The sequence below is a fragment of the Monodon monoceros genome, unplaced genomic scaffold, assembly GCF_005190385.1.
Source record: "Monodon monoceros isolate NGI ecotype Baffin Bay Population unplaced genomic scaffold, NGI_Narwhal_1 Super_Scaffold_15, whole genome shotgun sequence".
NCBI classification, from domain to species: domain Eukaryota; kingdom Metazoa; phylum Chordata; class Mammalia; order Artiodactyla; family Monodontidae; genus Monodon; species Monodon monoceros.
In genome coordinates this window covers 12,322,152-12,337,546 of record NW_021703771.1, presented here as the reverse complement: position 1 = coordinate 12,337,546, position 15,395 = coordinate 12,322,152, and the positions used below count along the sequence as shown (strand labels likewise).

The window sequence follows — 15,395 nt, the reverse complement described above, 5'->3', positions numbered from 1 at the left end:
CCCCCAGACCCGTGCGCCCAGCGGCATGGCTCCGAGCGGCGCCCGTGGGACCGAGGTGGCGGCGGCGGCGCGGCGCGAGCAGCCGCAGCCGCAGCTCCCGAGTCCCACCTCTTGCGGCCCCTTCTCCGCGGGGCAGCTCGCCGGAGTGGCCAGCGCGTGAAAAGAAGGGCGGGCAGAGCTCCGGCGCGAGGCGCGGCGCAGCGCGGCTCCCAGATTTCACCCCGCCCAGCTTTGGCGACCGCGGCCGCCGCAGAAAAACTGCCCCAGCCTGGGGAGGAGGGCGGGAATGCAAGATCAGGACCCCTCAATGGCCTGCAAGATTTGGTCTCGACAGCTAGGAAACTCGTGCGGGCCGAGTCTGCAGATCCCGGAGCGCCCGGTTTAGGAGACGCTTAGCCCCGCGCAACTGGGGTAAGACCTCCCACCTGGCCGATGCTCCCTCCTCAAACAGAACTACAGCCTCCTCCTCCAGACGCCCCGGTGGGAGCCGGAGCGCAGCGGGGCTCTGTGGACCAGCCCTTAACAACCCGGGACTAAGACGGGGCGTAGAGAGGAACAGCCAGAGACGCGGCGGCAGCGACGGGCGCCCCGAAGTGCAGGGGACGCGCCCGCCGGCCTCGCCCTTGACCTCTAGGTTCACCTGGGAACCTGGGTGGAGGAGTAATTGAGGAACCCACGGATCCGACTAGCCACCAGGGGACAAGACTCTGGTCCCTTCAGCGGTCCTTTCCTCGTCCTCGTCCGCTCCATGCCCGAGAGCTGCGCTTGGAGAGACATGGAGGAAGCGGGCCCTCAGTGTGCCCCGCCGCTGTCCGTGAGCTCCCAGACGGGGCTTTCGCAAGCCAACGTCTCTGCTGCTCCCTCCCACAACTGCAGTGCCGAGAGCTACATTTACCAGGACTCCATAGCCCTGCCCTGGAAAGTAGTACTGGTCGTGCTGCTGGCGCTCTTCACCTTGGCCACCACGCTCTCCAATGCGTTTGTGATCGCCACTGTGTACCGGACGCGGAAGCTGCATACCCCCGCCAACTACCTGATCGCCTCCCTGGCGGTCACCGACCTGCTGGTATCCATCCTGGTCATGCCCGTCAGCACCATGTACACGGTCACGGGCCGCTGGACGCTGGGCCAGGTGGTGTGCGACTTCTGGCTGTCATCGGACATCACCTGTTGCACTGCTTCCATCTTGCACCTCTGTGTCATCGCCCTGGACCGCTACTGGGCGATCACGGACGCCGTGGAGTACTCGGCTAAAAGGACTCCCAAGAGGGCGGCGGTCATGATCGCGCTCGTGTGGGTCTTCTCCATCTCCATCTCGCTGCCGCCCTTCTTCTGGCGTCAGGCCAAAGCCGAGGAGGAGGTGTCGAACTGCGTGGTGAACACGGATCACATCCTCTACACTGTCTACTCCACGGTGGGCGCTTTCTACTTCCCCACCCTGCTGCTCATCGCCCTCTATGGCCGCATCTACGTGGAAGCCCGCTCCCGGATTTTGAAACAGACGCCCAACAGAACCGGCAAGCGTCTGACCCGAGCCCAGCTGGTTACTGACTCGCCCGGGTCCACGTCTTCCGTCACCTCCATTAATTCGCGGGCTGCAGACTTACCCAGCGAATCGGGGTCTCCTGTGTACGTGAACCAAGTCAAAGTGCGAGTCTCCGACGCCCTGCTGGAGAAGAAGAAACTCATGGCCGCTAGGGAGCGCAAAGCCACCAAGACCCTGGGAATCATTTTGGGAGCGTTCATTGTGTGTTGGCTGCCCTTCTTCATCATCTCCCTGGTGATGCCTATCTGCAAGGATGCCTGCTGGTTCCACCTGGCCATCTTTGACTTCTTCACGTGGCTGGGCTATGTCAACTCCCTCATCAACCCCATCATCTATACCATGTCCAACGAGGACTTCAAACAAGCACTCCATAAACTGATACGCTTTAAGTGCACAAGTTGACTTGTCAATTGCAGTGGGGTCGCCTAAGTGGCCTTTGGGGGACCATGTTGTGTCTGGTTCCACAGGTAGGTCGACTCTTTGACTGTTACTGGGTCGGAGTGAGGCTCTCTCTTGTGAGCAAGGGCAATGGATCCTGAGAAGCCAGGACAGCCCTGCGAGAGCTCTAAAGGAGAACTGTTCAAACAGCTGAGGAGGGGGCTCACTTTTTCCCCTCAAACCCCAGTTTCAGCACCGACCCTGCCACAGCCCATCGCAAGGGGGGTTGCAACTTTCAGAAAATCGATGATGGAAAAGGGATCCCTGCCCTGCTTTGGTATCATGGATGATGCCCCCTAGAACCAGAAGTACTTGTAGTTCTTGTCTGGAGCCTGTCTGAGACATGATCTACATACAGCCTGGTAGTACTTGAACTAGACACTAATACCCTGTGTTTGGGGGAGAACTTTGTGTTACAGCTTCGTTTAAGAACAGTTACTTTGGCATCCTTCAGTCTTCATTCAGTTTTTGTTCATTTAAACTTGATTGGAGAAACTTGTGGATTTGGTGCTTCAAACCCTATGTGTGGCTTGAAGAGTTAACAGCAAAATTCTGATGTTAAGATCTCTATTTTTATTATAATTGAAACTATATGGGGTGGGGGGTGGATGGGGGCATTAAGCTGAAAACCAATGCCTGTGATTGTTTGTTGTCTGCAGATCTCTAATTTTGTAATTCCTGTGTAGTGATTGTCAAACCTCATTCCTTAACAACTCAAACAAAATGTTACGTGTGCTAGTGCCAAAGTCTGCAGATTGCTTTTTCCTCCTAATTTCATGTACCTGTCATTTTACACAATTAAATCCCCAGAAATGGGGGATATGATGGGTGACTCAACCCAAGCTGCTGCTATATTTCTTATTAACGCCACTGATGAAACTGATGGGTATAAGATATATAAATTGCTTTGCAAGAAAAGTATTTTTAATCCCAATTGAGTGAGCTATGAAGGAGACAGATGAGATAGGAATGGTTCTTATACAATTAAGGAATGGGTGGCAACAGGAGGATGTATATTTTGACTTGTAAAAAATCTTAAATGCATGAGACTTTTTTCTGACAGTCATTTGCACTCTCCTTCCCATCTGTAATTCCTTTGTGTGCTAACATATAAAGTAACCAATAGAACTAGCTCCTTTCTCCAAAAATCTTCAAAATAGTAAAACCTCTAAAAACCATGTTAAAGATAAAAACCTGTTTCTTTTCCCTTGCTATTGAAGTTTGAGTAGGAACAAAGATTATTAGAAAATGACATGCAAGGACTTTCAAAAAGCTTAGAGAAGCTAACATTGAGCCTGTTTTCCTGTAACTCACAGAACCAAACCTCAGACTTACTGGGCAACCAGGGAACTAACAAGCTTTTGAACCTTGGAAATTTGTCATTGACCTGACACTTCAATGAAAATACATACTATCAGTAATACTTTAAATTTATCTCTTTTTTTTTTTCAAATTCTAAAAATACTTAGTTGTTATCTCAAATTCACTCTGAGGACTCCCCGACACAGGGCAAGATCACACACTAATAGATGAAATATGCATGATCTGAATAAAATGGAGTAGCCCCTAAGGATTACCTGCATGAAAAATGAATGTCTGTGGAACATTTATTATGCCAAAGAAGATTCACACTCCGTTCTTTAGAGAGATTTCTGCAGGTGATACCTTTTGTCTGCAGAAACAAGTTGTCTTTGTAAAATGGATTCACTCCCTGCTTGAAGCTCCCCAGTCCAGACTGTCAGACAATAGATGTATTGAGGTGAAGTACATTGCTTCCCTGCTGTGCAGCCCTTTACTCTGGCATAATGACTCTTGAAAATATCCTATTCAAACATTCACACGTAAACTAAGTACAAAAGAAAATTTTGATCAACATTGACACCTGTCACTGGAGTAAGAGCAAATTGTAGGCATTAGATAACCCTAAATTTCTGCTGTATCCCCACGTCTCTCTGTTCATTTTTTGTGACATTTCTCCCATGGAGAAATCTAGCTTACTACCGAGAAGACTGTGCACAGAGTGTGATATTTATTTTTATGTTATTAATATGTTTGTGTTTTTGTTAAGGCTTTTTCTTGGGCCTTAGAAGCAATTAAGCCAACTTCTAGGAGCCTAAGAGGGCAAAATTAATTGAAACCAATAGCCATTTACAAGTGATTTCTTTATAGGGCACCTGCAATGATTGTGTCCTCATATTAACAAAACATGGTCAATTTAGTCAAACGGGTTGTTTGCCACTTATAGATGACCTACCTAAATTTTTGCTTGACTATTTGGCTGAATTGACTGGATTGGGGTCATACTGTATGAAGTAGAAGCTTGTAAACCCTTGTAGTTCTAAGAGATCCAGACTTCTTCTCATCCACCATTGCACATGATTTATGCAAAGTGTATTTTTCATCCTAGGGGTATGTAGTTAAGACTGTTAAGCGCCTTTTCAGTTACTGCTGCCTATAGCATAGTATGGCTTTTTTTGCAGAACATTATATGGGAGATGGAAATATTTAACTGGCATAGAAATGAAAGTATATTTTCATTGGCTGTGGTAACAAATAACACTTTCCATACTGTTGAACTGCACAAAATTTCACACAAATATATGAATGTGTGTTCATCCCCAAATACCAATATTGTCTTGTGTTTCTAGGAATTTTAGAGTTTCCTTTCTAAGAATGGACACTGCACCTATGAATGAACAGTTATTGACTTCAACACATTTTCTACAGACCAATCTTCTTCATTCTTCCTCTCTATTATCTTAGTATTATCTTCCTGCGTCAGGAAACCCTGAGTGGACTGTAATTCACCGAAGCAGCAAAAGCTCAGATTATGTGTATTTGATGGAGTTAATGTGACTGCAAATTGCCTTTTCCACCTTTCAAAACATGTGTAATTCAAAATGAAGTTTAGGAAAATAATGAAATAAAAGTCCTTTTTTGTGTCCTAAAAAGCATTGGGTGGTAATTCTATTATTATGGAAAGACTGGTTCACTGGATTCTGGGTTGCAATTAGGAGTTTGAACCTTCAAGAGAGAAAAGTTGATTGTAAATGATACTCTGGTGCAAGTACTGCCACAATTTGAGGGATTTAGTTTATATCCGGAGGAAGAATTTAAAAGGAATTAGACACAGTCTGCAAAGAGGGCAAGTCAGTTCCACTATCCCAGGGGTTTTCCAGATCACCATTCTTAGAAGGAATGTTTAGTCTCTAGGCTGGGGAATTAGATTCCAAGGCACTACATGGTGCTTGAAATACAGAAAAAGGAAAGGGAGGACCTGAGTTAGAAGCAGGCCTGGGGGAGACCTAAGAGGAGGAGACCAACCTATCTGAACACTGGAGAAGTAGACAGAAAACATAGCTTTTGGAATCAGAAAGTTCTAGGTTTGAGCTGCATATAGAGCTTGTTATCGCTGTGTGGTTTGCGATCTGTTGCAAAGGCTTAGAGCCTGTACACGTAAAGCGCTTATCAAGATTTCTAAGCTCTCAGCAGGTGATACTTCCTCTTTAGCCATGATTTTGTCACGGCCTTCTTTGTGGGTGCAGGGCACCTGTAGCTGAGAAAACCTTGAGGGCTATTTGAGAAAGCTTGCACTGGGGAAGACCAAACTAGCCCAAATGGGAGAAACATGGCTAAGCTAGAAGCAACTGAGGCTTGGAGCCTTTCAGACTTACCCCCTGGGCTGGCGACACACAGCCAAGAGACCGAAAAGAAGCAGAAGAGACGGTTTGCTGTGGTTCTGGTGGCCCAGAGGAAACTGCTGAATATTTCATTTCCTGTAGCGCCCTCTCTGTCATTTTTTTTTTTTTTAAAGGGCTTCAAATGCTTGGCTTTTTTATTTATTTATTTATTTTTGGCTGTGTTGGGTCTTCGTTTCTGTGTGAGGGCTTTCTCTAGTTGCGGCGAGCGGGGGCCACTCTTCATCGCGGTGCGCGGTGAGCGGCCCTCTCACTATCGTGGCCTCTGTTGTTGCGGAGCACAGGCTCCAGACGCGCAGGCTCAGTAGTTGTGGCGCACGGGTCTAGTTGCTCCGCGGCATGTGGGATCTTCCCAGACCAGAGCTCGAACCCGTGTTCCTTGCATTAGCAGGCGGATTCTCAACTACTGCGCCACCAGGGAAGCCCCTCTCAGTCATTTTAAAACTCTTTTTTCTCTTTATTGTCCAGAGATTTCCAGTTGTTTCCCAGACTCCAAAGGCCCTCACCGCTTCCACGTCTCTCCCCAGTGTCTCATTTTCCACTTCTCTGCTTTTTTCTTACCTATGGAAAGCCATGATAACCAAAGATAACGCGTTGATCTCATATGGTTCTTATTTTAGCCGTGCAGGGCTGATTAGGTAGCCGAGGGTTCTTATATTATATCAAAGGAAATTTTTGACCGAAACGAACGGGCAAAAGCTTTCAACTTGGGGCTTCTACTGGAGTTTTCAGATGAGAAGAGGCCAGTAGGAGAAGGGGGCGGGAAATGAGGCTTCCAAACCCTTTCTCAAAGCCTATGCTTGAACAGTCCACCAGGGGGCAGAGGGCCTCTGAATTGCGCAGAGGACGCAGGTGCTCACCGCTCATAATCTGACTCCCTCTTCCTGGACCCTGCAAATGGTATCACCTTCTCTAGACTCAGTGAACATGAAGCTCCATGAGCCAAGAGATAAGGGGTTTATCATTTATTTAAAATGGCAGCTTTTTCAGAACTGCACATTCAGGCAGAGGATCCCTAAAATAAAACTAAAGTTTTTCTTCATATTTGCAAACTTATTTTCTTATTCTTCTCTTATCCTGAAGTAATGCTAAAATCTTAGTGCTTTAAAACATTGTGACCTTTGATTAATGTGACATTGGGTGAAGTCAGACATTAGAATACACAGAATTTATATGCAAAATAGAGAAAACAAATTGTTAAACTCTTTCATTATTATGATTTTTCTCATCACTGTGTTTTCTTTTCAGAATTTCATTGGCTTGAAGTTAATATATCCATAGTTCAAAGGTAGAACACTGCCACCTACCATTTAAAGAGAGGGTTGCTTCCCCCCCCCAGAAGTAATGTGTGTTATATGTCAGTTTTTCCCAGAAGGCAGACTTTCCAGTCTGTGTAATTTTGACATTTACTTTAAAAACAGGTGTTTATAAATGTGAGTACAATCTTATGTATCACAAAAATTAATTTCTGTGTTAGAAAAGGATCATATATAATGAGAAAATAAGTGAGGTTATATCATTGCCATTCTCCTTAACTGTTACTCCCTAGCATTTTTACTGTCTCCAATGGGGAGTTTTCTATGTGCCATTTCACACACCTGTCAGTTAAATTAGACTTTCAAAGTCAACATCCACATTTTAGGATTATACTAGGATTTTCAGTGCTCCCTGAGAGAGACCCAGTCCCTGGAGTTGGGCCAGCTGACAGAGAGATTGTCTTAACACCATTGCAACTCTAGTTTGTAAAAGAAAATGCCCATTTCTTCTTACTAATTTGCACATTTTTCAAAAGATAGGAGAAACGCTTTTCAAAACTGCAAACTGGAAATCTATGTAACAAGAATGATCTTATAATATTTCTTGTACCTAAAGTGAACAGATGGTGATATAAGGAGCCATTTATGGCAAATGCTTAAAAGAATCTACACATGGCTTGTTTAAATGATGCGTGAAGTCATGACTCACATCCTCCCTGACTCTGTAGGAACATTCCACACATTAGCCTCTGACTGGTCATCCCATGTTGGTATAATCAGTTGAAATTTCAGGCTATCTTTTGCTCGCAAGTGTGTTGATGGGACTGCAGTGATAGAGCAGCCCACAAAGGGTAGGTTACTTGGTCCAGAGGCTGTGCCTAGGGTACTTTTTTTTTTTAAACATCTTTATTGGAGTATAATTGCTTTACAATGGTGTGTTAGTTTCTGCTTTATAACAAAGTGAATCAGCTATACATATATCCCCATATCTCCTCCCTCTTGCGCCTCCCTCCCTCCCACCCTCCCGATCCCACCCCTCTAGGTGGTCACAAAGCACCGAGCTGATCTCCCTGTGCTATGTGGCTTCTTCCTACTAGCTATCTGTTTTACATTTGATAGTGTATATATGTCCATGCCACTCTCTCACTTTGTCCCAGCTTACCCTTCCCCCTCCACGTGTCCTCAAGTCCATTCTCTAGTAGGTCTGCGTCTTTATTCCTTTATAAAATAAGGTTCTTCATGACCTTTTTTTTTTTTAGATTCCATATATATGTGTTAGTATACTGTATTTGTTTTTCTCTTTCTGACTTACTTCACTCTTTATGACAGACTCTAGGTCCATCCACCTCACTACAAATGACTCAATTTTGTTTCTTTTTACGGCTGAGTAATATTCCATTGTATATATGTGCCACATCTTCTTTATCCATTCATCTGTTGATGGACACTTAGGTTGCTTCCACGTCCTGGCTATTGTAAATAGAGCTGCAATGAACATTGTGGTACGTGACTCTTTTCGAATATGGTTTTCTCAGGGTATATACCCAGTAGTGGGATTGCTGGGTCATATGGTAGTTCTATTTTTAGTTTTTTGAGGAACCTCCATACTGTTCTCCATAGTGTCTGTATCAATTCACATTCCCACCAACAGTGCAAGAGGCTTCCCTTTTCTCCACACCCTCTCCAGCATTTATTGTCTGTAGATTTTTTGATGATGGCCATTCTTACTGGTGTGAAATGATATCTCATTGTAGTTTTGATTTGCATTTCTCTAATGATTAATGATGTTGAGCATTCTTTCATGTGTTTGCCAGGGTACTTTTGTAAACACACCTGGTTGTCTCTTGTAAACTCATGTACTAATCGAATTTGGGATAGTGTGTGTAGATCCACACCTCCCCCCTGTGATTCACCAGCCCATTCTTGGTCTGTTGAATACTCTCAATGGGTTCAGCACCGGGCCGGTCTGTTTTTGTGCAGAAGCAGTTGTATGGTTCTTCATCTTTCTATCCTAGCCTTGCCCAACCTTAAGGTCCCAGAGTCCACTCTCTTTTCTCCTCTCTCTCAGAGACTTTCCAACAGAGTATAGCATGTTGGGATAATCACACATGGGGAGCTTGGAATCGGATGGCATGAAGGTCCCCAACACTTTGGTAGATTTAAACTGCAAGCGTGAGTGTTCGAAATCAGAAAGACGAGTTTAAATGCGTGTTTTGCAACCATGAGCAAGCTCCTCTGCAAATGTAATCATACGTACCTTTATGTTTGCAGGTAAAAATTAAATGGGATAATGCAATTGGTTCCAACCTTGACTGCATATTTGATTTATCAGGAGAGCTTAAAAAGACCTTTGCTCAGACCCTGTCTCAGACTAATTAAATTATGTTATCTGGAGTAGGGCCTGATAATCTTGTTTAAAAAATTCTCTCTGGGTAATTCTAATGTGTGACCAGGGTGAGATACACTGAGAATAATTATATGAAACTCTTAGAACAATGCTTGGCACAGGCAGGATCCTTGGGTGTGAAAGGGGTCCCTGAATGCTATAGAAAGTCAAGTGGAATTGCTTTTTCATAGTTGTGCTTCTTGAAATTTAATGAGCCTGAGTCACCTGGGTTAAAATGCAGATTCTGATTCAGTAGGTCTATGGTGGGGCCTGAGATTATGCATTTCTGACAGGCTCTCAGGAAACACCAGTGATGCTCATCCATGGACCACACTCTGAGTATAACAGCTTAGTTATAGAGTATCTATCATTTCCTAAGGAGATATATATATATATATATATATCTCCAAAACAAAAGCAACATAAAACTTGCAGATGAGAAAATGTGCTTTTTAATGTACAATACATTGTTTTCCTGACTTGTTTACATGGTATTCATGGCTCAGCTTCAGAAGATGTTGAATGCTTCCCCTTACATGCTTTTCCCCAGAGGCTTCAAATCCTGTCTACCCTAAAACAAACAGCTTACTTCTGGATCTTGGTCAGCAAAGCATGACTCTCAGATTCAGTCCTTTGTTTTTACATCACTTCCAAATAAGGGCTTTGTCTTCTGTTTAAAAAAAAAAAAAAAGAATTAATTAAAAATACAAAACAAATGATAAAACAACAAATAAAAGAAAGAAATAACAGTTGTGAGCATATGGCAAATGGCATGATTTCCTTGTAATCTATTTCACTTAGTAAGCCCAGTTGGATTCCATCTGTTAACACACACAGACACGTACACACTTACATATTATGTAGAGTTCATCTTTTGTAAACACAAGTAACTATATAATCAAAGTGATTATATTTGAAAGCTCTGTGCTTTCCATCTATTATATTTTATTCTTATTATAGTTTAGAGACTTAATATCCTAGAGCAGTGATCTAGCAGCCTTTTGATTCCAGAGAAAACCCTTCCCCATGTTTTATTCCCAAAACACTTTGTGATTTTTTTTGTTTTCAGTGGCAGTAATTTAAACTATTTGTGAGAAATGTTTGTCAATTTCTTGGTACCCACCCATTCAACTGGAGACACTGTTGAGTTTCCTAAGCCTAGGTTGGGAACAAGAATCAAAGGATACTCCACAAAGGATCCTGTCTTTTGTTTATTTATTTATTTATTTATTTATTTATTGAGTGTTTAAAATGAAACGAATAGTGTCAGTATCCAACCAGGTTTTCATTCTACATTACAGAACATAGTTCAAAGTCTTTCATCTCTTCCATGTGTAATCCTGATGCGTAGAGTTGGATTCCAGACATGTTGCTGGGAATTTAACTGCTTCACTTTAAAAGAGATTGGGGAGGAAGTAGCATTATTGAGGACTTACTCTGTGCCACATACTTTAAATAACCGCCCTCCCCCATTAGACCTTATGACACTATCGTGAATTGGGTATTATTTTTTTATGTTATCATCATCACAGTCATTATCATGAACGAGGTATTACAACAATTTCATCCAGTTCTGTGATTTAGAGAATTATGGCAGCAGCCCCAGTTGAATAATTTGTATCATTATACTTGGAAAGGAGATGTATTATCAGGTCTGTTTCAGTTAGTCTTTGAGAAGAGCATTTTCTAAATGCTAATCTGAAACAGTAAAGTAGAATAGAACTTTAAGGGTTTATCTATAAGTTCAGTGTTGTGTCTAGGGAACACAGGTTTCCTTCTTGGTCTCCTCCCAAACTCTTGTCCCTCTCTGTCTGACTACAACCTTGACCATCCAGGGAACACATCATGGCCCCTGACCTCTTCCAAGGGAGTTGGTATGGATAAAAAGGTACATTTAAGCTGCTGGATTTGGCAGTATTAAATATAAATGCTTTGGCTGTGATGAGTAATGCATGGCAGGAGGTATTTCCCTTTTATGGAAAGTTACTGAGCGATATACATATGTCAAAAACTTGGGTACTTGAGACATATGCCTATTTTTACATGGAGTCAAATTTCTGAGTGAAAAGTAAATTCAGGCAAGTAACAGGATATTTTCAGGTATTAGGGTTGTTTTCTCATTATATAGATAAAAGCTTTTGAATTAATGCTATTTTTTCTCTGTTTTTAAATTGTGTATTATTATCAGAGCCCCTCTTTGCCAAGAGCTTTCCCTTTCGTTATTTTCCTCTCCCCTCTGTACCTTTCCCCAGAATTCTAAAACACTACCACTAACAACAAAAGCAGTAAATCTTGGAGACAAAAACTTATCAGTATTCACTAAACTGACATAAAACCAAAACACTTAGACTAGACATAAAAGAAAAAATTTGCTTCCATCAAGGAGCAAACATTACAATAGTGAGTATGGGCTGTGGAATCTCCTCTGTTTTGGATAAAAGAGATATATAAATTGGAGAAAATTCTGCCCCCAATACTTTTTGCCCTATGTCTTTGAGTATCATCACCCATTTTTAGTTGAAACAAAGAATACACAGCATAGAAACTTTGGTAAATTTGGAATTAGAATCTAGACCTAGGCTCACCTTGGCTGCAATTCCAGATTTACCACTTGCCAGTTCTGTGACCTTTACCACACTGAGCATCCATTTCTTCACGTGTTAATGTGGACCAAATAGTGTCTTATCCACAGACTTGTGATGAGGATTAAGCAAGCTGCCATGTGGCAGTGCTCAGTCCAGAGAGTGCTTAAAACACGGTAGCTGTTGATTGGATTCCCTCTGTTCAGACAGAATAAGCCAGGTGTCTATCCAGAGACCATGGAATTTTGAGTCAGAAAAGCTGTTTAAACTTCTGTTTTTTCTCCTTATTAGTATGCAATTTGGAACATGCTATTTAATCCCTGTAAATGTCAGTTTTCCTATACCTAAAATAGGGCTAATATGTCCCTCTTGAAAAGACTTTAAGATTGCATTATATAATAAGTGCAGACACCTGAGATAGTTCTTGGAGCAATGTGATTGCTCAGTAGAACTTAGTATTCTATTCTGTCAGCTTCCTTTCCTGTCTTTAGGAGCAGGGGTCTGATATTATATGCTATGCTTCCGTGTTAGTAACATCCCTTTTATTGTTTTTCTTTTTCCTGAAGAGGAAAAAATATTTTATTACAAGTTCTTCAAATAGAAGACTCTTTAAGCCTGATGCAATCAATCTAATAGACACTAGACATACAACAGCACATATAAGTTACATGTAAGATCTCGGGTCACTCAGACATCCAAGGAAGGAAGTTGCCAACATCTGTAGTTCTGCTGGAAACAGTGAATGTTTTGGACCATTCATCATTGTGATCCCTTTTATTGTTGAAAGTGAGAACTGTACAGACTTGTGATTTGGAACCGGTTTTATTGATGCTATCGCAAATCAATTATATGCTGGGATTTAAGAGATTCTAGAAAACTTACCCTGTTTCCTGCCTGATGTTTATTAATTAAGGATTCATTTCCTTTGTTTTAAAATATAAATACTTCTTGAAGTTTCATTACATCCCATTAGCCATCAGTCCTTTACACCTTAATGTAAATGAGTTTCTGAGTGCTGTAGATTGTCGGAGCCCAGAACATTAAAATAATCTGATTTTTTTTTTTTTTTGCAGTAAAGTAAAACTTACAGGATAACATGGCAACAGAGTAGCAGAAAATAATATCGGTAAAAATACACTGCAACTTATTAAGCTTTTATGTTGCATTATGCACAGTGCTTAGTGTCTATATATTATATCATTTAATCCTCAAAACAATCCTAGGAGGAGGTGTAATCTCAATCTAAATAATAGGAATTCGGTTGAGAGAGAGTAATCTGTTCAAAGTTAGATCAAATACACATTAGAATCAGAATTCTCTTGTGCTCTTAACCATTGCATACCTAAAGCTATCATATCCCAAGAGCATTCATGGAGAACGTTCAGCCACTGGCCATATATATATATATATATATATATATATATATATATATATATATTTTTTTTTTTTTTTTTTTTTTTTCGGTACGCGGGCCTCTCACTGTTGTGGCCTCTCCCGTTGCAGAGCACAGGCTCCGGACGCGCAGGCTCAGCGGCCATGGCTCACGGGCCCAGCCGCTCTGCGACATGTGGGATCTTCCCGGACCGGGGCACGAACCCGTGTCCCCTGCATCGGCAGGTGGACTCTCAACCACTGCGCCACCAGGGGAGCCCTAAAATAATCTGATTTTTGAATATTAGGGGATAAGAAAGGACTGGTTTTGAGCTATAACTCAAATACTTCTAGATAGACGAGAAAGAGTAGCAGCATGTCACAAGCAGTCATGTGAGGGCCCCAGGGGAAGAGTGAAATTTAAGAGATTATTGAACACAAAACTTACCTTCTTTCTAGTTTTAGTTAACAGTATGGTTGCATTTTGTACTGTATATTTCTGTAAGGTTTTTGATTATTTTAGATACCATGAGCATTCAAGTTTGCCAGAAGAAAAGATAATCTGGGATGGTAAATATATCACTGTATTCAGCTAGAAAAACAGAACTGAGCACATATAAGCTGTCTTGCTGTGCTTCTTAATGTTCACTGTGGGTTTCTCCATAGTAAAGGTGGCTGGCTGGTGTGTATTTCTAAGGGGAAAGACTCTGGCAGACACATGGAGGGGGCTTTCCTGGCCTCATGTAGATGCAGCCCCAAGTACCACAAGTATCTACTGAGTAGCTATTTGTCCACAATAACCCAAACCACTGTCCAGAAGCAATGAAATAATTTTAAAGGTCACTTAGTCTGCATTTAATCAAGTCTGTTTTCATCTTTGACTCCTAGTGTTACTTGGTGATGTTCATAAAACACAGATATTTGCTATAGCAACTGCTGCAGTCTAACACAGCAGGGCGGATGGACTGGCCAGATTATTTTCATTCACGAAGGAGTTCCCTCCCCTACCTTTAAGAAATGATACCTATGACCTATTTTAGATCAAAAGAAGGAACCGAAACAAGACAGGTAGGAGGGGCAAAGACAAGGTATAACCAAGATTCACACTTCCACAAACAAGAGGATAATCACAATTACAGAGATTCTCCCCAAAGAGTGAGGGGTATGAGCCCCACATCAGGGTCCCCAGCCCAGGGGTCCTGTACCAGGAGGACAAAACCCCAGAATGTCTGACTTTGAAAGCCAGCAGGGCTTGCATATGGGAGATCCAGAAGTCTGTAGGACACAGAGACTCCACTTTAAAGGGCAAACACAAAATCTCACATGTTCTGAGTTCCAGTGCAGAGGCAGCAATTTGAAAGAAGCCTGGGTCAGATACATCTGTTGATCTTGGACAGGAAGGAAGCCACTGGGATACCCCCTGGAGACATAGATGCTGAGAGCAGCAATTTTTAGGGTACTCATTCTACCACAAGGACACTCCATTTCAGTGTCCTTTCTCTAGCTGTTTAGTACCAGGGGGTTACCTTCCTACCAGCAAGCCAACAAGAGTCCTGGGAAACCTGGGCCAAGCAGCCAGTCTTGCCAGAACCTGGACCCATCCTCCGGCAGGCTGGCATCAGCTCCAGGACCCACCAGTCCCCCAGGAAGCTGCCTCAGGACACAGTCCTGCCTGCCAGTGGGCTGACAGCAGCTCCAGCCCTCGCCCTCCACCCCCAGGCACTTTACCAGCCATGCCAGGACACAGGCCCACCTACTAGTGGGTCAGCAGCCACTGAATGAGGCGGGGCCTGGCAGCCAACTAGCCAAGGGCCAGCCCCACCTACCAGCACATGCATAGTAGTTGGCTCTGCCACTATAGAAAGGTGCATACAGTCCACATAGAGGGAACCCCTAGAGCATATAACTCTAGTGGCCAGAGGGAAGTGAGCTGCTGGGCCCATAGGACATCTCCTACATAAGGTCACTTCTCCAAGATTAGGAAATGTAACCTATCTACCAAATACATAGAAATAAACACAGAGAATTACAGAAAATGAGGTGGGAGAAGAATATGTTCCAAACAAAAGAACAAGACAAAACTTCAGAAGAACTAAGCAAAGTGGAGATAAGCAATCT

General features: G+C 43.0%; 1 protein-coding gene across 1 annotated transcript; it reads left to right on the top strand.

Annotated features, from left to right (window-relative positions):
* The first annotated feature begins 432 nt into the window (after positions 1-432).
* On the top strand, positions 433-2,398 carry HTR1B (5-hydroxytryptamine receptor 1B). Its single transcript, XM_029224060.1, has one exon. The coding sequence runs from the start codon at positions 749-751 to the stop codon at positions 1,946-1,948; it is 1,200 nt and encodes a 399-aa protein (XP_029079893.1). The 5' UTR covers positions 433-748; the 3' UTR covers positions 1,949-2,398.
* The last annotated feature ends 12,997 nt before the right edge of the window (positions 2,399-15,395 follow it).